Source organism: Nansenia antarctica, assembly GCF_963989245.1.
Source record: "Nansenia antarctica genome assembly, chromosome: 2".
Classification (NCBI taxonomy): domain Eukaryota; kingdom Metazoa; phylum Chordata; class Actinopteri; order Argentiniformes; family Microstomatidae; genus Nansenia; species Nansenia antarctica.
Window position 1 is genome coordinate 42422525 of NC_137675.1, and position 23967 is coordinate 42446491.

Sequence of the window (23967 nt, forward strand, 5' to 3'; positions counted from 1 at the left end):
TCCCCGGCGGGCTGTGTGTCGAAGTGTCCCTGAGCAAGGCACTGAACCCCCTCATTGCTCCGGGGTGGCCTATAATGGCTGTGACCCCTGGCCTAGATGCCCCCTTTAGAGCATAAATGCATTTCGTTGCACTTTGTGCAACAATGACAAACCTAATGTGATGTAACAATAAACTTGAAACACACATACATACTCATGAACGCGTGCACAGGCACACACCTACCACAACGTATGTTATTAAGCCGTATCTTTTTCTCTCCCCCTAGGTCAAAGTGGTCTGGGAAAGTCCACTCTGGTGAACACCCTGTTCAAGTCTAAAGTCAGCCGCAAGTCCTGCACACCCAACTATGAGGAGAAGATCTCCAAGACTGTCAAACTGCAGTCTGTCAGCCACGGTGAGCACACACACACATGCACACGCACACACACACGCACATGCACACACACACATGCACACGCACACACACACGCACACACGCACATGCACATGCACACACGCACTTGTACACACACACGCACGCACACGCACACACACACACACACACACACACACACTAAAAATCAGTCACAATGGGAACAATCTTTTACATACATCTCTGCAGACACACACACACACACACACAGTGTGTCCCTATTAGAGCTGACCTGAGAGCTGAGGTTGAGAGAGTCCTGTGGTTGGTGAGCTGAGCTGTGTGTCAGCCAGGAGTGTTGAATCAAACGTGTGGGTGCAGGGCAGGAACAAAACAATCATCACTCTGTCTCCAGGGTCAGGATTACACAACATTGATTGATTGATTGATTGATTGATTGATTACTGATCCTTGATAATCCAACGTTTTTGTGGTCATGCTAACAGTGTGAAATGTGACGTCTTGTTGTATCACACAGGTGACCAAATAGGGGATTCATAAAGTACATCATATTCATGACGTTGTACATATGTGTGTGTGTGTGTGTGTGTGTGTGTGTGTGTGTGTCTATGTGAGTGTGTGTCTATGTGAGTGTGTGTCTGTGTGAGTGTGTGTCTATGTGAGTGTGTGTCTGTGTGTGTGTGATCGTGTCCGTGTATGTGTGTATACACGTGTGAGTGTGTGTCTGTGTGAGTGCGAGTGAGTGTGTGCGTGATCGTGTCCTTGTATGTGTGTACATGTGTGTGAGTGTATGTCTGTGTGAGTGCGAGTGTATACACATGTGTGTGTGTGTGTGTGTGTGTGTGTGTGTGTGTGTGTGTGTGTGTGTGTGTGCGTGTGTGTGAGGAGATGTCTTGTGGTGATGACTCACAGTAATGTGTTGTAGCTGTTTGACTTGGACCACAGCCAGACCAGAACTACAGGGAGGGAAGCCCTGCAGGGACCCATCCATCACACTCTGTCTGTGTGTGTGTCTGTGTGTCTGTGTGTGAGTGTGTGTGTGTGTGTGTGTGTGTGTGTGTCAGGGTTTCCGTTAGAAAAAATTGCCGCCGGACATCGTGTCCGGGAAGATTTCGATTTACCGGACAAACGTGATATATTCCGGTCATCATATTAAAATATAATAAAAAATAAATAATTTTTTATTTTATTTTTTTCAAAATCTAATATAGCTGTTTGTCGCGGTGATTACTGTTGTGTAGCGGCCTATATATGCCATTTAATGTCTATTTCTCATCCGATACGATTAGATGCGAGCTATATAATATATAATAATATAACATGATTCGCATGCGCGCTATGCCATTATGTCCAGCGCTGAACGGGCGCCTCACTGGGAACTGAACAGACAGCATCGATCAATGAACGGACTCCACATTACGTTAACTGAAGTTTGTTAAATTGTTTGGGATTAATGTGAGTTTTCTATTTTCTCTTTCCAGTTTTACCCTTTTTTTATCAATAAAACAACGTCATTTCTATAACCAGGTCTCGCTGGTTGGGAAGGCATTTCGTTTAGCTGCCTGTCAAATCATACTTAATCGGACTCGGGAGTATGACAATGAGGAGAACATAACTGTTTATTGAGAAACAATAGGCAGGCTGGGATACGTATATAAAGAAATACCACAATGTCTAGATGTATAACATTTTATTGAACAGTGCAAGCATGTAGGCTTCTGGCGTGACATCGTACCCCTAACGTTCTTAGGGCTTGTTTGAAAAGCTTAGACTGAAAGTTAGTGCCCTGGTCAGATTGTATAACAAGAGGAAGACCGAATGTGGAAAAAAACGTTGCTTTCACCACTGAGCTGGCTGATATGTTACGCAACGGAACAGCTTCGGGAAAACGAGTAGCAGCGCACATAATAGTGAGCAAATACTGACTTCCACTTTTAGTCCTAGGCAAAGGTCCAACACAATCAATTATTACACGTTCAAATGGCTCCCCTATAGCAGGACTGGGATGCAATGGTGCGGGTGGAATGGATTGATTAGGCTTACCCGCCATCTGACAAGTATGGCAACAGCGGCAGTGCTTGGCAACATCCGCCTTCAGTCCGGGCCAAAATAAATGTTTCAATATCAGCTGATAAGTTTTAGTTATACCTAAATGTCCTGACCACTGGCTCTCATGTGCTACAGATAACACCTGTTGTCTATAACCCACAGGCACAACCACTTGTTTTACTGTATTCCACTCACAACCATTTGCATTAGGAGGAGACCATTTACGCATTAATATCCCATCGTTAAGGAAATAAACTACGTTGCCCCCTATTTCAGATTCCTCACTAGCTGCATGTAAAAAACATTTGTTTAATGACTGATCAGCTACTTGAGCGACACGCAATCGCTCGCCGGTTACAGGCAGAGATAGGCTGTCAGCGGATGGTATGGTAGGACTCGGGGAGGATGGTAACTCTACCACTTTCTCCCTGGGAGAAGCTGAAACAATCGGGTTCTCATCCCTTTCAGAAAAGGCTTGCATAATCACACTATTACAGAGAGAAACATCGCTATCCTCCTCTCTGCCTCGACTCGATTGTGCACGAGTTATAGCGCACACCGGAAACAACCGCTGTTTCGCATAGGCAGCCGACACATTAGGAGTCATCATCATGCCGGTGTCAAATCATATCATAATAAAAGAAATACATAGCCTATATATTCGTCTTTTTTAAATAGAAGGAATCAGAATGTGAACTTTAGCGAATTGTATTCAAATTGTGCTTAGAGGGAATTATTTTCACCGGACATTTATGTCCGACGAGTTTTCAATTTGTCGGACTTCAACAAATTTTACCGGACAAAGACCGGTAATTACCGGTTAACGGAAACCCTGGTGTGTGTGTGTGTGTGTGTGTGTGTGTGTGTGTTAGGGGCCACTCTGACACTGTGAGGGACAGTCACTGCACTCAAGAGCCAGCGGATGCACAGGCTTTTTCCACAGAATACAACACACACACGTACACACGCACACACATCCCTGTCTATTAGAACGCATTGCATTCTCTCACTGACACACACACACTCACTGCTTTTCAACCTCATCTTCATCATCCTCTCCAGCACCATGCCGGTGTCTCTAGGTGGAACATGAGGAGGTCTATATGTTCTAGAGGGGCATGAGGAGGTCTATATGTTCTAGAGGAGCATGAGGAGGTCTATATGTTCTAGAGGAGCATGAGGAGGTCTATATGTTCTAGAGGAACATGAGGAGGTCTATACGTTCTAGAGGAACATGAGAGGTCTATATGTTCTAGAGGAACATGAGGAGGTCTATACGTTCTAGAGGAACGGACACGTCAGAGGAAAACTCTCTCTCTCTTTATCTCTCTCTCTCTGTCTGACACACACACACACACACACACATACACACACACACACACACACACACACACAGCACATCTCTACATCAGCAGAGGCCCTAGCAAGGAGAGGGGGAGGGTTAGAGAAGCCATCCAAACAGACATATTTCACAGGACTATTACCCACAAGCCCAATGAATGTACATAATTTTTACAATCACACATGCAGGCTGCATATCCACACACAGGTGCACACACACAGTATGTGTGTGTGTGTGTGAGTGTGTGTGTGTGTGTGTGTGTGTGTGTGTGTGTGTGTGTGCGTGTGAGTGTGTGAGGGTGTGAATGGAGCCTTTGTACATGGTACACGCTTATCACGACTGTAAGGGTCTCTAGGCACAGAGGGAGGTCGACACAGAGGAACAGGTGCAGAATAGGTATTTATTTAAGTCCCGCACAGCTCAGCACCGTCACCGACGTGCTGAGCGAGTCTTTCCCCCCGCTGCTTCCCTTTCGGGACCCGCTCCGCGACACGCCCCCTCTCGGGACCCGTTTCCTCCCCGGCAGAGCTCTCGCTCTCTCCCCGCTGCTTCCCTTTCGGGACCCGCTCCGTTCGCCCGGCTCCCCGCACCTCACCCCCTTTCGGGATCTCGTGCGTCCTCGCCGCGGCTCTCTCTCTCCCTGTCTCCCACTGTGCGTCTCCGTGCGGCAGGTACTTCCTGCCCCTCTCATCTCTCGAGGGAACAAACACACACAGGTTAAATAGACCAGTGGGATAAAGAGTCTGATCACTGACACCTGTCCGTAATCAGCTCATTATTCCCCCCCCAACGGCAGTCTGGCTCCCTCTGCAGGCCAGAACGCGCCATGCTCCCCACACACCCCCACCGCCAGTTCGAGGCCGGGAACACAACCGGCCGATAGCCTACTCCCCCCCCCCCCTGCACGGGAGAGGAAATCGGCCACGACCATCTGCGCCCCCGGCCTATGAACCACCGTGAAGTTGAAGGGTTGCAACGCGAGGTACCACCGGGTGATCCTCGCGTTGGTATCCTTCATGCGGTGGAGCCACTGTAGGGGAGCATGGTCGGAGTAGAGGGTGAACGAGCGCCCCAGCAGGTAGTACCAGAGGGCGCCGACCGCCCACCGAATGGCCAGACACTCCTTCTCCACCGTGCTGTACCTGCCCTCCCGCTCCGACAGCTTTCGGCTCAGGTACAGCACCGGACGGTCGGCTCCCTCCACCTGCTGGGTCAGCACCGCCCCCAGCCCTCTATCCGACGCGTCTGTCTGCAGAGAAAAAGGAATGTCAAAGTTAGGAGCATACAAGACTGTCTCCCCACAGAGGGCGTTCTTAATCCCATCGAACGCTACTTGGCACAGCTCACTCCATTGGACCGGATCTCGGGCCCCCTTCCGGGTGAGATCGGTAAGGGGGCTGGCCAGCTCCGAAAACCCCGGCACAAACTGCCGGTAGTAGCTGGCCAGTCCCAGGAACCGCCTCACGTCCTTCCGGGTCCTGGGCCTCGGGGCAGCGGTGATCGCAGTGGTTTTGTCCAGGATGTACCCCAGATACCGGATATCCCCCCGCCCGATCACGCACTTCGCCGGGTTAGCCGTCAGCCCCGCCTGCCTCAGCGACTGTAGCACCGCAGCCACCCTCTGCATATGCTGCGGCCAGGTGTCCGCATAGATGACAATGTCATCTAAGTACGCCGCAGCATACGCAGAGTGCGGCCACAGAATACGGTCCATCAGCCACTGAAACGTGGCCGGGGCCCCAAACAACCCGAACGGAAGCGCGGTGAACTGGAATAAACCAGTAGAGGTAGAGGGGTAGGGGTAGAGAATGCCGTTTTTTCCCGGGATACCGGCGATAATGGTATCTGCCAGTATCCCTTCGTGCAATGCAATGTAGTGTAATATTTAGCCGTGCCAAGCCGGTCCAGGAGCTCGTCGATCCGGGGCATAGGGTAGGCATCGAACTTTGACACAGAGTTCACCCGTCTATAGTCAACACAGAACCGTACAGACCCATTTTGTCCCGCCTTTGTCACCAGCACGATGGGGCTGCACCAGTCGCTGTGCGACTCCTCGACCACGCCCAGTTTCAGCATAGCGTCTAATTCCCGGCTCACCACATCTCGTTTGTGAGCCGGCAGCCTGTATGGCCGTGTACGTACCGTAACACCCGGTTGCGTAACTATATGATTCTCTATGAGGCGAGTACGACCGGGTATAGGGGAGAACACATCTGCGAACCTATGTTGCAATTGATCAACGTCCGCCCGCTGGTTCGCCGAGAGATGGTCGCCTAAGCAGGCCGGGGCGCTAGTACTAGTTTTTGGGACCTCCGGCCCGAACTCATCTTTCTCGGGAAGTAGCGTCACCAGGGAAACAGGGACCACGTCATTCCATTTTTTTAGGAGATTAATGTGGTATATTTGTGTGCTATCCCCTCTATCTGACCGCACTACCTCGTAGTCTACATCCCCAATTCTCCGTGTGACCACGAACGGCCCTTGCCACTTGGCGAGTAATTTAGAGCTAGACGTGGGCAGTAATACGAGGACTTTGTCTCCCGGTGCGAAATTGCGTAGTCTAGTCCCTCTGTCGTACAGCCGTTTTTGACGCTCCTGGGCCTCGAGCAAATGCTCCCGTGACATAACCCCCAGTGAGTGGAGCTTTGCTCGTAGGTCCAGGACGTATTGTATTTCATTTTTACTGTCACTAGACCCTTCCTCCCAGCTTTCTTTAATCAGGTCTAGGACGCCCCGTGGCTTGCGCCCGATTATATCCATCCCAATCCGATCGAATGGTGCCTCTACCAGGGGGAGGGGGCACAATGGTGCCCTGGGCACGGCCGGGGGATTGACTAATTGGCACTCGCGGCAGGATGCGCACCACCGCCGCACCTCTGCCCGAATCCCCGGCCTATAAAATCGAGCCATTATCCGATTGAGTGTTTTGTCGTATCCTAAGTGGCCTGCCATAGGGTTATGATGCGCCGCCTGGAATATAGCTTCCCGGCGGCTCCTAGGTACCAACAACTGGGTCACTTCCTCGTCCCTGCGAGTGTCACGACTCACTCTATACAGTCTGTCCCTAATCAATACAAAATACGGGTGGGCGCGCACAGCGTCTGGCCGTACCAGCACACCATCAATACTAATCACCTGGTCATAGGCGGAGCGTAGAGTGGCGTCGCGAGACTGCTCGAGGGGGAAGTCGGCCACTGGAAGGAACGCAGGCGGCGGATCCGCGGGTGCTGGACCCACCGCCTCCTCCGGCTCCTCGGCAGCGTCGGACACCCACGCATCAGCGCAGAGTACTGCGCACGCCTCACATTTCCCTGTCGGTCGTGCACGCACCCCCGTGGTTTCCCCTAATACATGTGCATGAGGCTCGGACTAACCGCCGCCTTGACACTATATTTTTTCCCCCCATAACGAATTTCGATGGTGACCACCGGATACTTGTGACAATCCCCATGAATACACATCACCACAACCCGCGATGCCTCTAACAATGCCCCGGGTCGAACCAGGCGCTGGTGGATCATGGTTTGTTCGCAACCAGAATCCAACAGCGCCTGGTGCGTCTCGCGCTGTATCCTTACTGGGATGTAAAACGCCTGTCCTGGACGCGGGGGAGGGGTCGGACCGCCGACGACGCGGATTACCTGACCCACCTCCATCTCGGGGCAGTCCCGGCGGAGGTGGCCAGGCTGTCCGCATCGCCAGCATCCCTCCTCTACCGTCCGTGGGGCCGTCTGTGGGGTGGAGGTTGGCCCCCCGTGTGCGTTCCTCCCCCCGGTGGCCCGCCCCGTCCTCGGGGCAGGCGTTGGTGGCTCCCGCCGCGGCTCCACCCCAGGCCGTACCCCAGGCCGCGCCCCGCCGGCCGGTCGGCGCAGAGCCGGGGTCGGGGTAGGGCGCGGGACCGGGGATGGGCCCAGCCTGGAACCTGCGGTCGGGGCAGGTGGTTGTCGGGGAAGGGGTCGAGAACGGCCTCCGGCTCGTCCCGCACCCCCCTCCTCTGGGCCCGAACCCGGGGACCTCCCCTGGGTGGCTCAGTCCGGTCCAGTAGCTCGCGGAGCATGGCCCCGCACCATCTCCGCGGCCATCACCTCCTGCGCCTGCTGCATCCGGGCCAGGTGCGCCACCACCTGGAACGAAGAATCCATGATCCTCTGGGTGTGTGTGCCGACCCCCTCTCTGTGCCCCACGTTGGGCGCCAGATGTAAGGGTCTCTAGGCACAGAGGGAGGTCGACACAGAGGAACAGGTGCAGAATAGGTATTTATTTAAGTCCCGCACAGCTCAGCACCGTCACCGACGTGCTGAGCGAGTCTTTCCCCCCGCTGCTCCGCGACACGCCCCCTCTCGGGACCCGTTCGCTCCCCGGCAGAGCTCTCGCTCTCTCCCCGCTGCTTCCCTTTCGGGACCCGCTCCGTTCGCCCGGCTCCCCGCACCTCACCCCCTTTCGGGATCTCGTGCGTCCTCGCGTCTCTCTCTCTCTGTCTCCCACAGTGCGTCTCCGTGCGGCAGGTACTTCCTGCCCCTCTCATCTCTCGAGGGAACAAACACACACAGGTTAAATAGACCAGTGGGATAACGAGTCTGATCACTGACACCTGTCCGTAATCAGCTCATTATTCCCCCCCCAACGGCAGTCTGGCTCCCTCTGCAGGCCAGAACGCGCCATGCTCCCCACAACGACACTGTGGAGTCACTCACAAGGGCTCCAGCAAAGGCCTGAATGACACACACACACAAACCCTCACACACACACACACACACACACATACGCACACATTTACATCACACCAACACACACACACACACACACACACACACACACACACACACACACACACACAGACACACTCAAGTTTACTCCTCCAGTGTTCAGGCGACCGCAGTCACATAAGGAAATGCTGACTGGAAATGCGTCCCACAATGCACCGTGTGTTCGTGTGTCCACGGCCGTGTTCATGGTACAGGGGTCACACGTTACAAAACGCGCCTCTTCCTGTTCTCTTCACTAGCGTCACCTGACAAACAACTTCTGTATTGTTTTATTTTTTTTACACGCTGACACTGCCAGGCTAGCCGCTAGCTAGCTAACAAGCCACACACTGCCAGGCTAACCACTAGCTAGCTAACAAACCACACACTGCCAGGCTAGCCGCTAGCTAGCTAACAAGCTACACACTGCCAGGCTAACCGCTAGCTAGCTAACAAGCTACACACTGCCAGGCTAGCCGCTAGCTAGCTAACAAGCCACACACTGCCAGGCTAACCGCTAGCTAGCTAACAAGCTACACACTGCCAGGCTAGCCGCTAGCTAGCTAACAAGCCACCCACTGCCAGGCTAACCGCTAGCTAGCTAACAAGCTACACACTGCCAGGCTAGCCGCTAGCTAGTTAACAAGCTACACACTGCCAGGCTAACCGCTAGCTAGCTAACAAGCTACACACTGCCAGGCTAGCCGCTAGCTAGCTAACAAGCCACCCACTGCCAGGCTAACCGCTAGCTAGCTAACAAGCTACACACTGCCAGGCTAGCCGCTAGCTAGTTAACAAGCTACACACTGCCAGGCTAACCGCTAGCTAGCTAACAAGCTACACACTGCCAGGCTAGCCGCTAGCTAGCTAACAAGCCATACACTGCCAGACTAACCGCTAGCTAACAAGCCACACCGTTGAGCCGCTGACCGTGACAAATTACTTGGCGTAACCCTCCTTTGAAGACATCAGCTCGATGTGTGTGAGATAACGCGGGGGGGCAGGGGGGTTTCCCCATTTAACAAGTGGGAACAGAGAGCTCACTGTCCGCGACCCCCACATATTCATTGTGCTCCTGTGTTGGTTACGGTCTCCTAGCTTTTCTAACGAGGAGACGGCGTGACTGTCATACTGCTCTTCCTGTCAGGGTGAGAGAGCAGAGGGGGGGGGGGGGGGGGGGTCAGCAGGCGTGTCATGGTGAGTCCAGGGTGCTTTATGGGGCTTTTCCACTAGAGGGCTGACCCGGGTCAGCCCGGGCTGGCCTGCTTCTTTGGCGCTTTTCCATTTGTCGGCCTGGGTCGGGTCAGGTCGGGTCGGGTCGCTTCTTTAGCTACCCTTCGAGGGCAGGAACCTTTTTGAGACCCGGAACCTTTTTGCCAGGCTGCGTGTGACGTGTGACGCTGCACACCGTTGATTGGTCAATGGAAATCGTCATCCCATGTTCATAGATTTCTTCGCTAACCGCCATCTTTAAATACCACATTCGCTCTTGGAAAATGTCACTACAGTTTCTGTAATAGCTTATTAATAAAGATTCGAAAAAATTATGCTGACCATCGTATTATCTTAGTTTAATGTCATTTCAATGCATCATAGAACTTTTATTTACAACAAGCATAACACAAAAATCGCTATTATGCACCGTCTTTGCCCGTGAATAACACCGGCTATGAAGGTGGTACAAACACAATACTCCTTTGCTAACTTCACCATCGGTATACGGTCATTTTGAGCCCTTAACCACCGCGCTGACACCCCGAGAAGTTATGCTTTTAACCGTAAACTCAATGAACCGGGAGTTCACCCGCTGCTGCCTGCAGCACCGCTTGCTGCTGGATGAAACTCCCGTTGACAGCGGGGGGAGAGAAAAGTTTTACCAGGGAATTCGCTCCGCGCTGTGTCGACCGTGATAGCAGTGTCGTATCAACACCATTCAAATGGTTTTGGATTCCCTGTCCTCTCCCCTATCCGGACACGTTTGAATTGTTATCCTAACCCACGGTAAATCACAGTTATTAACCCGCAAAGGGTGCCTCCGGGCACCGTGTTTGTCCGTAAATAACACGGCACACAATGATACTACAGTTCATAAAGCAGACAAGTGAAGGCAGTGGTTTTAAGGGTTCAAAAAACATGACTTTATTATGTGTACATAGCTTCCTCTCTCTCTTTCTCTTTCTCTCCAAAAAACCACGGTTAATAATATACCACATGCCGAGGAAAAAGTATACGATAGCTTCAAGTTCCTCCATGTCGCTATTGTTGTGGCTGTGTTGTGTCTCGTGAAAATATACGTCACCACCATGGCGTGCTTTTATGACGCGTAACTCCGCCTACTATCTCCTACTCCTCCTACTCGTTCCTGGTCTCTTGTGTATAGTGGAAAACCAGAACTGTTCAAAAGCGCGCCGAAGCGTGCCGAAGCGAGCCGAGCCGAGCCGAGCCGAGCCGGGCCGATAGTGGAAAAGCGGTGGGGGGGGTCGTAGGTCAGATAGAGCTAGCGCTCTGCTCAGCATGGCCCGTTGTTTCTGTCATGTGATGCTGTGGTTCTGGATGTACACACTGACTCTCACATCCGTGTGTCGCCACGGAGTTTCCTACTTTCTACTTCCTGTTTGCGTGCCCTTCAAAGGCGTTGCAGTAAGAATGATCCTTCCTGCTTGGTCTGTTCCTCTCAGACCCCCCCTCCCCCCCCCCTTCCATAGACAGACAGAGGCCATGAGGTGCTATGTGTGTGTGGGTGGGTGTTTCTTTGTGTGTGTCTCTGTTTGTGTCTCTGTTGTGTGTGTGTGTGTGTGTGTGTGCGTGTGTGTCTTTGTGTGTCTCTGTTTGTGTCTCTGTTTGTGTTTTTGTGTGTGTGTGTGTGCTTGTGTAGGCTAGGTGTCAGAGTGTGTGAGAGGTTTGTTTAGATAGAGGAGATATCCCCCCCTGCACCATCCTACCCCCCCCCCCCCCCCCCCCCCACTGTCGAGCTAGCATAACGTAAACACTGTTTGAAAAATGAATGCTTTTTTTAATGGAGCCTTCAAGAATGTGAACCTGTGAAACGTGACATCTTTCCTAAACATTTACACTATATACTCTGGTATCGTCCACTCAGACATGTCGCACCTTCACAATGAACTCACCTTCACAGTGAACTCACCATATAAAACCATGTGAAGAAGCCAAAAAGAAACAGTACTACATTTCAGATCCTACTATAAACCTGAGTGGAGGCTTAACGGAGTGATATGTTCTCGTAGGAAAGCGAGCCTAAACATGGCCAATGTTCAGGGACTGTTTGTGCGTAGGCTACTGTGGGAAATATCACCTTTCACCAACAGTTAGAGTGACACTGGGGAGGTTCACTAGTGCAGTGTCTCTGATGGAAAGGGAAACTGACATGTATTCATATAAACACAAGTTTCAACAGTATAACTATTACCTATTTCCTCTAATTCGTGTACGTTTTAGGATACGGCTATTGTATCTCGACATTCACTTCCAAAGACCTTGTTTCGATCATTTATCGTGTTCTAAACAAACATGTTTGAATACCTTTAAAATGCTAAAGGTAGGCGCACTCTGTGCCAGAAGTGAATTGAAATCCAGTTCCGTTCGCTGAAAAGACCTTGTCGAAAACACTATTCTGTAATTTTGTACGGCAACTTTCTGTTCACTCATTAGATTTCCTCCGTACTTCAGGGAAGGGGGAAGGATGAGAACTGAACCCTTTGGGAGGTCGTTAGCAAAGAAGGAAGTATGCTATTTCATATTTAAAACAGACAGGGCTGCAGCTAAACTCCATCCCATGTGTGGTCAACAAGTCTTTACAAGTCAGAAAGACACTCTATCCAACACTTGTAGAGGTGCCCCGTCAAATGCCTGATCCAACCCTCTGTTGAAGTCATGGGTAGGGTGTGGGGGGGGTATGTGTGTGGGGGGGGACTGTAGAAGCGACAGAGTGTCCAGACGTCCCCCTACGCATCTGGGGAGAATGACAGGGGGGATGGGATTAGCGGGGGCGATTTATCTATCTATTTATCTGTATCTGTCTGTCTATCTGTCTGTCTGTCTGTCTGTCTATCTATCTTCTCAGATTGGTTCATTCCGGCACCTCATCTTTTCCTTTTTCGTCATCTGCGAAAAAACGATTTTGTTGCAGTTAAAGGGGTCAATGAATCCATCACTGGGGCGTTCAATACACGGGTTACACAATCAGTACACAGGTTACACAATCAGTACACAGGTTACACAATCAGTACACAGGTTACACAATCAGGAAGAGAAAGAGGACCCCCTGTCCACGGGGGGGGGGGGGGTGAGAATGAGTGTTGCACAAGCCCATGCCGCCCTCCCCCCTCCCCCCGCCACTCTAAACCAGGATACTGTAAAGACGCAGTAAAACAAAGTGGTAAATGTTGTCGTTACTCAGCCTGCTGTCCCAGTGACTGTGGCCCCTGACGTGTGAGAGGGGAAGAACTCACACCCGCCCCGCGCAGGCTCGGTGGAGGTCGAAAAACATCAGGGGACGGGCTCGTCGTAATGCTTGTCCTCCGATTTCTGCCTCCACCGGCCTCCCCTGTCGTGCGTGATCCGCCTGGTTTTTTTGGTTTGTTTTTTTAAACTGCGCTATACCCCGTCTATTCAGAAACGGCATGGCTGTTTTGCCCCCCTGCACTGCAGTGAGTCTCCGTGACAACAGAAGATAACCGGCGTGGAGAGGTGACGGTGCAGACAGAGGATAGACAGGTGATAGCAGGGTACACGTCAACAGAATGGCAATAATCAAAAGTCCAGAAGGTAGCAGGCTCTTAGCTCTTCCGCGGGCCGGGAGATTGTTGTTAGCTGACTCAATGTTGGAAGCTAGCCTCAAATGATAGTCTTTAGGATTTAGGGTTGACACACACACACACAGACACGTACACACGCACACCCACTCATTCAGGCGAAACATACATGCACACACATTGGACAGAGGGATTCTGCCATTTTTTATCTCACCATCTAGCTCCCATACAGACTCACACACACACACACATTCCTTACACACAAGCAAAGGAATTCCGAGTGAATGCATGTACTGTATGTGCACAGCACTGCACACACAAAACGTACACACGTACAAGCGCACACACACACACTAACACACGCGCACGTACACGTACACACACACACTCTCATGCTACTGTATTTACTGGACATTCTTTCTGTATCTTGTACTCTCTCTCTCTCTCTCTCTCTCTCTCTGCTTGTCTCTTTGGTAGTGTCTCTCTCTCTCTCTCTCTCTCTCTCTGCTTGTCTCTGTGTTAGTGTCTCTCTCTCTCTCTCTCTCTCTGCCTGTCTCTGTGTTAGTGTGTGTCTCTCTCTCTCTCTCTCTCTCTCTCTCTCTCTCTCTCTCTCTCTCTCTCTCTCTCTCTCTCTCTCTCTCTCTCTCTCTCTCTCTCTCTCTGTTAAGCCCCTTTCACACACAGCCTTACCAGTAGATTCCATGCCATTTCCAGGGTCGGCTTAAGTGTGAATGGGACTGTCCAGGGAAATCCGCACAGGCAATTTCCCTGGTCGAGACCATATATAATTCCATGAAATTTGCACGGTCGCTGCATGTCTGAATAGACCCTGATTATTGCCTGGTCAGTCTCCTTTCACAGCTGTCCTGCATCGCGCAACCAGCAGGGTAGAGCGCATAAGAACTGCCCCAATATCGCTACTGCTAAATATAATTCCACAACTGGACACATACTTAATTTCCAATCATAGTGGAGGTATGATATATTGCAAATGTATATACAGTATATTAAAGGCTTTTTTAAAGGCATTTTTAACAAACTCCCAGCAGTCAAAACACGAAATTCTGTGCTCACTGACCTTTTCCAGTTGAACATAAACTAAACGAAATAAAAGTTACAAGATCCTTACATCACACAATTTTTTTCAAAGGATGCAAAGTTATAATGTAGCCTATGGAGATGTTGTAGTTGATCCCAAAGTCTGTTCAAACCCAGGCAGCGAGACCAGACTAACTGGATAGTACTTAGTTTCCAATCATAGTTAGCTAAATTACTTAGCTAGCTAGCTTACTTTTACATATCAAATGTACATTTTGTGATATAAATGCAGTGCTCATACACCGTCTCCTCTCAGCTGTCTTGCATCGTGCATAGCCTGCATATGTCTAATTGAGTGAACTCGTATTATGCTTATCACCAAGTTCTCCCATACTGTGCTGATGGACTAGTGTAGTATGTTTATATCAACGGTAATCAAGTGCTTTAGTAGGCGAGCGCAGTTGGTGATGGTAAGGACTCGTAATACGAGTTGAGTCGCTGGAACGAGACAGGCGCGCAGGGACCGCCACGCACCACACATTGCCATATCATACCTCCGTATTTATCATCATATTTTTCAATATAAAACAGAGGTATGATATGGCAGATAATATGGTGCGTGGCGGTCCAGCGCGCACGTCCCGCTCCAGTTCTAGTAGATTGCGCAACCAGGGTAGGTTATGCGCCGACATGTGTGAAAGGGAGCAACCCGGGAATCTATCGGCATTTAGCACATGTGTGAACAGTGAAAATGCCTGATCGGCACAGCTTGGGATTCCATAGAAATTACAGGGAACTATGTGTGAAAGAGGCTCAAGTGTGTCTCTCTCTCTCTGCTTGTCTCTGTGTTAGTGTCTCTCTCTCTCTCTCTCTCTCTCTCTCTCTCTCTCTCTCTCTCTCTCTCTCTGCTTGTCTCTGTGTTAGTGTGTCTCTCTCTCTCTCTCTCTCTCTCTCTCTCTCTCTCTCTCTGCTTGTCTCTGTGTTAGTGTCTTTCTCTCTCTCTCTGCTTGTCTCTGTGTTAGTGTGTCTCTCTCCCTCTCTCTCTCTCTCTCTCTGCTTGTCTCTGTGTTAGTGTGTCTCTCTCTCTCTCTCTCTCTCTCTCTCTGCTTGTCTCTGTGTTGGTGTGTCTTTCTCTCTCTCTCTGCTTGTCTGTGTTAGTGTGTCTTTCTCTCTCTCTCTGCTTGTCTCTGTGTTTCTCTCTGTCTCTCTCTCTATCTCTCTCAGTGTCTCTGAAGGGTTGTACCATTTCACAGGGGAAGAATTTCAACCACTACGCCTTGTGGCTCTGTTCGGAGGCCTTGGCTCCAAAGCGAGTGGCACTCCAAAACGAGCCGTAGGGGTAGGAAAGGGAACGGAATCGGGCCTTAGTGTGTCTCTCTCTCTCTCAGCTCACACCTCACCCTCCTGGCTGGCTCCTTTATGGATCATCCTGTTGGCATTGTTCTCTTGCTTGCGATGATGGGACTGGAAGGTTGATAGAAAGACAAATCTAACCCCCACCTCTCTCTCTCTCTCTCTCTCTATCTGTGTGTGTGTGTGTGTGTGTGTGTGTGTGTGTGTGTGTGTGTGTGTGTGTGTGTGTGTGTGTGTGTGTGTGTGTGTGTGCGCAGTGATCGAGGAGAAGGGAGTGAAGATGAAGCTGACAGTGATCGACACCCCCGGGTTCGGAGACCAGATAAACAACGAGAACTGGTAAGAGAGCGAGGGGGAGAGGGAAGCGTGGAAGGAGGGAGGGAATGAGGGAAGGAAGGAGGGAGGGAGGGAGGGAAAGGAGAGAGGAGTTCTAAAGGAAGATGAGGGTGGAGCTGTTTGTTGTTGTTGTTGTTGTCAGGGTTACAGAGGAGCGTATCACAGTGTGTGACTGCACCTGGGGGTTATTCCATCAATGTCGCCAAAGGAAAATCCAGGCTTATTCTTGAAAAGTCTCGCGAGAAAATATGCCTGCATTTTCCTTTAGCAACGTTGATGGAATACCCCCCTAACCCTCTGGTGTTCTACCCCCCTGGACTCTTAACTAACCGTCTGGTGTTCTACCCCCCTGGACTCTTCACTAACCCTCTGGTGTTCTCTCTCCCGCGTGGCTCTCAGCTGGGAGCCCATCGTGACGTACGTAAACAAGCAGTACGAGAACTACCTCAAGGAGGAGCTCCACGTCAACAGGAAGAGGAGGATCCCAGACACGCGCGTCCACTGCTGTCTCTACTTCCTGCCCGCGACAGGACATTGGTGCGTACTTGACGTGACCTCAGTTCCTGTCACAAGCTGGAGGCGGAGTCTGCTCTAAACCAGGGTTGGGGCCAGTTAATTTCAATTCCAGAATGAAATGTAATTTCAATTTGGTAATTGACATGTTTCATTGAATGAGTTTGTTTGCGATAGTCAGCAACCCAACTGTGTGTGTTCTTTATATTAAATATGTACACATTTACATTTACATCTTTGGCATTTAGCAGAATATTGCAACGCAATGGATGAGTCAGTGAGTAATCCCCACTACTATCTACTTAGTGTAGAGTAGTGGGGATTACTCACTGAAACCATTGCGTTGCAATGTTTTGGCTTGACTAGCGAGCGTGTCGTTGATTTATACTTTTTTATATATATATATATAATTATTTATTATTCGCATTCTTCAGAATAAAAGTCGGAACATTTAGCTTGGTTGCCAACTTGTTCCCTCTTTCACCAGCTGCTGTCACATATGTGGTTGTTAGGAAAGAGAAAAGTAGCAAAAAAAACAAGCAACGAGTCAGGGAGGCGTGGAGAGGTGAAGTGTCTCCTGGACAGGCTCTGGGCAGATGGATATTATCTGTTGCCAATTGTGATGCGGTCTGGTGAAATGTGCAACCAGAAGGCAAAGTAATTTTTCATTTTTTACATGTGCTTAAACTACAGAATGTAAGCTTTCAAATGATGTGTCATACATTGAAATCTGAGAAACACGACAGGCGTTACTGGTACTGGTTACTGGTACACCTCAAACACTGAATGGGAGAAAAGTGACTAAACGCAGCCACAGCTACGAACGCTGCTAGCGGCTAACAAAACACATCGCTACGAAGGTCTAAACTGTATTTTAATAACATCACAACATGCTGAGAGAACATCATCAACTACACATAAGTAGATGAACACACAGTTCTTGCTTTTGAACACGACCTTGTTTACAAGTCAAGTCTCCCTTACCGGTAGCCTCCGGCAAACGAGAATAGTGAATCCAATCCACAAATTATAAGTATTTAGTGATCGGTAAACTGTTGTTTATTATATCAAGTGGGTACTTTAAAACTTCAAGTTGGTGTTATGAAAAATAAAAATAAAGCTAGATATTGTTGACACAATAAGTTTCACTTTCACTTTTTGACCCCTTCGAGTGAGCGTGTTGTTCGCAAGTTCACCAGACCACGTCACAATTGGTTTACGATGACTGTTTCTTCAAAGGCTTGTGTTGTTGAAAAGAAAACCAAAGCATTATTGGAAAGAAAAAAGGTAGAGACTTGTATGCGACGCTCAGCGGTCTTCTATTTTTTTCGTTTTGGAACAAGTCGGCTAATTAACAAAACACCTCAACGCTACACGCTTCTAGTTAGTCCAAAAAAAGGGTTCTTCAGTCCCTCTGGAGGAAGCCTTCTTGGTGCCTTGTTTTGATTGATTGATTGATTGATTGATTGAAAACCTTTATTGTCCCCAATGGGGAAATTTTGTTGTCAAACAGCTCAGTTAGGGCAGAAAACATTCAGTACAGAAAACAGAAAAACATTCAATAAAAAAACATAAAACAGTGCAGGCTCAATAAGTAAAAAGTTCCAAAAGTTCCATCTCCAGGTCTCCCCCACCCTGCAGGGCCTGGTTGTAGAGTCGGAGTGCAGCTGGAATAAAGGACTGTCCAAATCTTTTTGTACTTTGACGGGGGAGAACAAATCTGTGGCTGAACTTGCTCCTCATCCCTGCCAGCTCGCAGTACATCGGGTGGGAGGGATTGGCCAGCATGGCCGCCAGTTTTTTCCCCATCCTCTGTTCTGCCACCACCTCTAGGCTGTCCAGCCCGGTCCCCACCACAGAGCTGGCCTTCTTCACCAGTTTGTTTAGCTTCGCAGCATCCCTGGCACAGATGTTTCCACCCCAGCAGGCCACGGCGAAGAACAGAACGCTGGCAACCACCGACTGATAAAACATTTGCAGCAGCTTGTTGCAGACACCGAAAGACCTCAGCCTTCTCAGGAAAAACAGTCTGCTCTGCCCTTTCCTGAGAAGAGCCTCGGTGTTGTCAGTCCAGTCCAGTTTGTTATTAATTTGTACTCCCAGGTACCTGTAGGAGTCCACCCTCTCGACTTCCACCCCCTTGATGGTGATGGGGGCTGGGGTCCTTCTCTTCCTCCTAAAATCCACCACCAACTCCTTTGTTTTGCTGGTGTTAAGCAAAAGGTAGTTGGTGTCGCACCACTGCACGAAGCTCTCCACCAGGGCCCTGTACTCCTCATCCCTGTCGTCTGTGATGTAACCGACGATAGAGGAGTCATCCGAAAACTTCTGCAGGTGGCACTGGTCGGAGCTAAACTGGAAGTCGGAGGTATAGAGGGTGAAGAGAAAGGGTGACAGAACAGTTCCCTGGGGGGCACCGGTGTTGCACACCACCACCTCAGACTGACAGCCCTGCAGTCTCACATACTGACGCCTGTCTGTGAGGTAGTTGTGGATCCAAGCCGTCAGGGAGTCCTCCACACACATCACTGCTAGTTTGTCAGCCAGCAGTGATGGCTTGATAGTGTTAAATGCACTGGAGAAGTCGAAGAACATGGTCCTCACCATGCTCTGTGGCCTCTCCAGGTGTGTGTAGGCCCTGTGCAGCATGTAAATGATGGCGTCCTCCACCCCCATGCTCTCCTGGTATGCAAACTGCCGGGGGTCCAGGAAGTCCTTCACCTGGGGCTTAAGGTGTTGCAGCACTAGCCTCTCCAGGATCTTCATGACCTGTGGTGTCAGGGCGACAGGTCTGTAGTCGTTTGGGGTGCTGGGCCGTCCCTTCTTTGGCACTGGGACGATGCAAGAGGTCTTCCAGAGCTGTGGCACCCTCCTCAGTCTTAGAGATAGACTGAAGAGATGTTGGAATGTGTCCGCCAGCTCTCCAGCACACACCTTCAGAACCCTGGGGTTGATGTTGTCTGGACCTCTGGACTTGTTCACATTCACCCTGGAAAGCTGCCTTCTCACCTGCTCAGATGTTATAAAGCTGTGAGTACCGGTGTCTCCAGGTGTGAAGCATGCTCCCTGGCTCCTGGTGTTGGTAAGGGGAGGCAGTTGCTGCTGGGGTGCTGCTGGGGTGTCAGGGGGAGTGGGGGCTACTGTTGCCAGGGGTGCGGTACATTGGAGAGGGGAGGAGAGGGTCGGGGGCTGTGGGGGGTGACAGGGGGATGGGGGGGGTGACAGGGTCGGGGGCTGGGTCGGGGGCTGTGACAGGGTCGGGGGCTGGGTCGGGGGCTGTGACAGGGTCGGGGGCTGGGTCGGGGGCTGTGACAGGGTCGGGGGCTGGGTCGGGGGCTGTGACAGGGTCGGGGGCTGGGTCGGGGGCTGTGACAGGGTCGGGGGCTGTGACAGGGTCGGGGGCTGTGGGGGGTGGCAGGGGGATGGTTGGTCAAACCTGTTAAAGAAGCAGTTCAGGTCATCTGCCTGCTCTCGGGTCCCCTCCACCACAGGATGTGGCTGCTTGTGGCCCGTGATCTTCTTGAAGCCCTTCCACACCTCCTTGGAGCTGTGGGCCTCTAGCCCGCCCTCCAATTTCCTCCTGTATTCCTCTTTGGCTGCTCTCAGCTCCTTCTTCACCTCCTTCTGAGTGGCCCTGGCTCCCTCAGTGTCCCCTGCCTTAAACAGCCTCCTCTTCCTTTTCAGAAGGTTCTTGATGTTCCCATTTATCCACGGCTTGTTGTTAGGAAAGCACCGTACCTTTTTAATGGGGACGATGCTCTCCTCGCAGAACTTGATATAGTCTGTGACACAGTCTAGCAGACCATCTATGTCCTCCCCGTGGACTCTCTGGAACATCCCCCAGTCGGTTGTTTCAAAACACGCCCTCAGCTCCTCCTCCACGTCTTCTGACCATTGCTGGACAGTCCTGGTGGTGATAGGCAGCCTTTTTATGATAGGGGTGTATGTTGGTTCCATCCAGACCATATTGTGATCGGATGCCCCTAGTGGCGGGAGGGCAGTGGATGTGTAGGCTCCCTTCACATTGGCATATAGTTTGTCTAGTATTTTGTTCTCCCTTGTTTTACATGTGACATACTGGGTAAAATCCGTCAATGTCTTTTCCATATTTACATGGTTGAAGTCCCCATTCACAATGATAAATGCGTTTGGGTGAGCGGTCTGTATCCCCGCGATACAGGAATGGATGACGTCATTTGCGCGCGCCGGGTTCGCGCTTGGTGGAATGTAACTAGTCACAGCCACAACATGTGAAAACTCTCTCGGACAGAGATCTGGCCTCAAACCTAGCGCCAACAGTTCTATGTCTGGAGTGCAGACTTGCTCTTTGATAGTGATATGACCTGGCTTGCACCATTTGGAATTAACAAACACAGCGATCCCGCCTCCTTTTATCTTACCGCTGTTTCTCGTTCTGTCCGCGCGGACCATTGTGAAACCATCTTGTTCCATCGCCCCGTCTGGGATACCAGGATTCAGCCAGGATTCAGTCAGGAATAGCAGGCTGCATTTCCCATATTCCCCCTGTCCCTTCATCAGAGCAGAGAGCTCATCAGCCTTGTTGACCAGCGACCTGACGTTCCCCATAAGAACAGACGGCAGGCAGGTCCTATTTGCTTGTCTGTCTCTCCTCGCCCTCACGTACGCGCCAGCCCTAGTTCCCCGTCTGCGTGTCCTTATTTCGCTGGGCACTCCTGTAGGGGGAGCGGCGGCGGCTCGACTCCTAAAGGCAATGAGCTCCTCTCTGGAATACACCCGCATTCCTCCGTTTATCAGGCACATATTGAGCACTCCGGTTAAAAGATAAAAGATAAAAGTTTGAAATAAAAGGTTGAAAAGGGCTAAAAAAGGGCTAAAAAGTAGAAGTAAGACTGAGCTGTTTCACTGGCAGCCACCCAACCGGCGCCATTTTGGATGTTGAACCCATGTTGAACCCTTTCCACAGAGGGTTCTAAATGGAAACCCTAACCCTAACCCTAGCCTTCTGTCTAACAGTGTTTAAAGGGTCCTAACAAGGCCACATGAAGAAGCCTTCTGTCTAACAGTGTTTAAAGGGTCCTAACAAGGCCTCATGAAGAAGCCTTCTGTCTAACAGTGTTTAAAGGGTCCTAACAAGGCCTCATGAAGAAGCCTTCTGTCTAACAGTGTTTAAAGGGTCCTAACAAGGCCTTATGAAGAAGCCTTCTGTCTAACAGTGTTTAAAGGGCCCTAACAAGGCCACATGAAGAAGCCTTGTCTAACAGTGCAGGAAGACGTCCAGTCAGGCAGCGTCAAGGTCATTCTTCTTCTTATTGGACCTTGATCAAATACATGATGTCAAATTATGATAGTAATGAATAGTAGTAGTAATATGTGACACGTTCTAATGCTTTGGTCATCATGTCGGGATCCGATGTAATGATCTGACTTTTCTTTCGAAAAATGTGAATACATTTCCGCCTCGTTGAAAATCAACGACAGATCGCTTTGTCAACTAACACAGCTTGTTTTGTGAGCCTGCTAACAATGTAAAGTAGTGTTATAGTTACCTAGGTAGCTAGTATTAAGTTATTTTTTCTGAGTGGGGCAGTCCCACTCATATATTTAATTTTCCAGATCTAGAAGACAGACAGGGAAGTAAGGAGAGAAAGGGCATGTCAACAGGGCATGGGCCGGATTCAAACCCATGCCGACATGGGCGTATGTGTGCACTGTAGACCGCGGCGCTAGACCGCTGGACCACCCCAGGCCACGAAGCCTAAGAATGTGACTCTCTTACACTTGACCTTGTCCAGTCTCTCATCAGTGCTGCTGCTCTCTGGTTGTCCAGGTTACGCCCCATCGACGTGGAGTTCATGAAGAGACTGGGGAAAATCGTCAGCATCGTACCAGTCATCGCTAAAGCAGACACACTCACCATGGAGGAGAGACTGGAGTTCAAACAGAGGGTGAGGCCTACACACACACACACACACACACACACACACACACACACACACACACACAGAAACACACACACACACACACACAGAGACACACACACACACAGAAACACACACAGAGAAACACGCACACACACACAGAAACACACACACACACACAGACACACACACAGAAACACACACACACACACACACAGAGACAGTGAGACACACACACATAAACACACACACACAGACACAGAGAGCAATACACACATGCACCCAGACTCCATGTACTGTACATATCCACATTTCATCTTTCCCCCTACTCTCTCTGTCTCACTGGCCCTCCATACCTCTTACAGCTTGGATGGGTTTTGTCCCACTCGTGAACTGTGAGTCCTTTTAAACCTGTTCTCAATCACCTGACTCCCATCACTAAACATACAGTATATCTCCCTCCCTCTATCTCTCTCCCTCTCTCTCTATATAAACATCTCTCTATCCCCCCCCCCACCTCGCTCTCTCTCTCCCCCCCCTCTCTCTCTCTCCCCCCCCCTCCCTCTCGCTCTCTCTCTCTCTCCCCCCCCCCCCCTCTCTCTCTATATAAACATCTCTCTATCTCCTCCCTCCAGTCTGTCTCCGTGGAGGAGATAGGAGGATAGGAGTAAGGCTTCAACATTATTTTCGGACATTTTCATTCCCATCTCTCTTTGCACCCCCGTCTACATAAACAAATCAATACAGGATCTTAAAAAAATAAAATAACACACAGGATGTTTCAAACATAAAGTAATGTCCTAGCGCTGCGTTCACCTGACAGGAGACAGGAGGAGTGTACAGAAGGCTCTCCCTCGTCTCACACGTACGCTGGCAGCGTGTCGACGTCCGCGTAAACACGCCCGACCTCTGTCTGACCCCGTGTTTAAACGCTTTGACCTTTGACCTTTTGCCCTGTGTTTCAGATAAGGCAGGACCTCCAGGCCAACGAGATCTCGGTGTACCCGCAGAAGGAGTACGATGAAGATGCAGAGGACAGGATACTCAACGACAAGATCAGGGTACGACAACGACATACATGGTGTGGATTAGAGCTGACGCTTGTTTGTAGCCGAAAATAAAGGAAAAATAAATTAATAATAATAATAATAATAATAATAATCATTTTAAAAAAATATTAAAAAATATAAAAAACGTTTTATTTGTATAGCACTGTTCCTGCAAACATTGCAGCTCAAAGTGCTCCAATCATTATATAATCATAATTTTATTATTTAGTAATTTAAAGGCAGTATTAAAAGGATGGGTTTTTAGTCTTGACTTGAACATATTTGCTGAGGTGGCTACCCTAATGTAAACTGGCAGTGCGTTCCACAATTCTGGTGCATAAAATGACAATGCAGCCTCACCAAATCTCTTCTTTTGTACATGTGGTACACAGAGAAAGCCAGCGTCAGAAGACCTGAGAGTTCTATTGGGCTGATATGCTAGCAAAAGGTCTTACAGATATTCTGGTGCTGTGCCAGTGAGAGCTTTAGAAACAAGCAG

General features: G+C 50.1%; 1 protein-coding gene across 1 annotated transcript in view; it reads left to right on the forward strand.

The window, feature by feature from the left end:
- The window catches only part of septin12 (septin 12), a gene marked incomplete at both ends in the record, with an annotated part of 38156 nt that overhangs the window by 9402 nt on the left and 4787 nt on the right, over positions 1–23967 (forward strand). The window contains 5 exons of the mRNA XM_080523023.1: positions 267–395; positions 15928–16009; positions 16406–16543; positions 22329–22446; positions 23385–23480. Of these exons, the coding sequence (XP_080379149.1) occupies positions 267–395; positions 15928–16009; positions 16406–16543; positions 22329–22446; positions 23385–23480 (563 nt within the window). The remainder of the gene's footprint in view (positions 1–266; positions 396–15927; positions 16010–16405; positions 16544–22328; positions 22447–23384; positions 23481–23967) is intronic.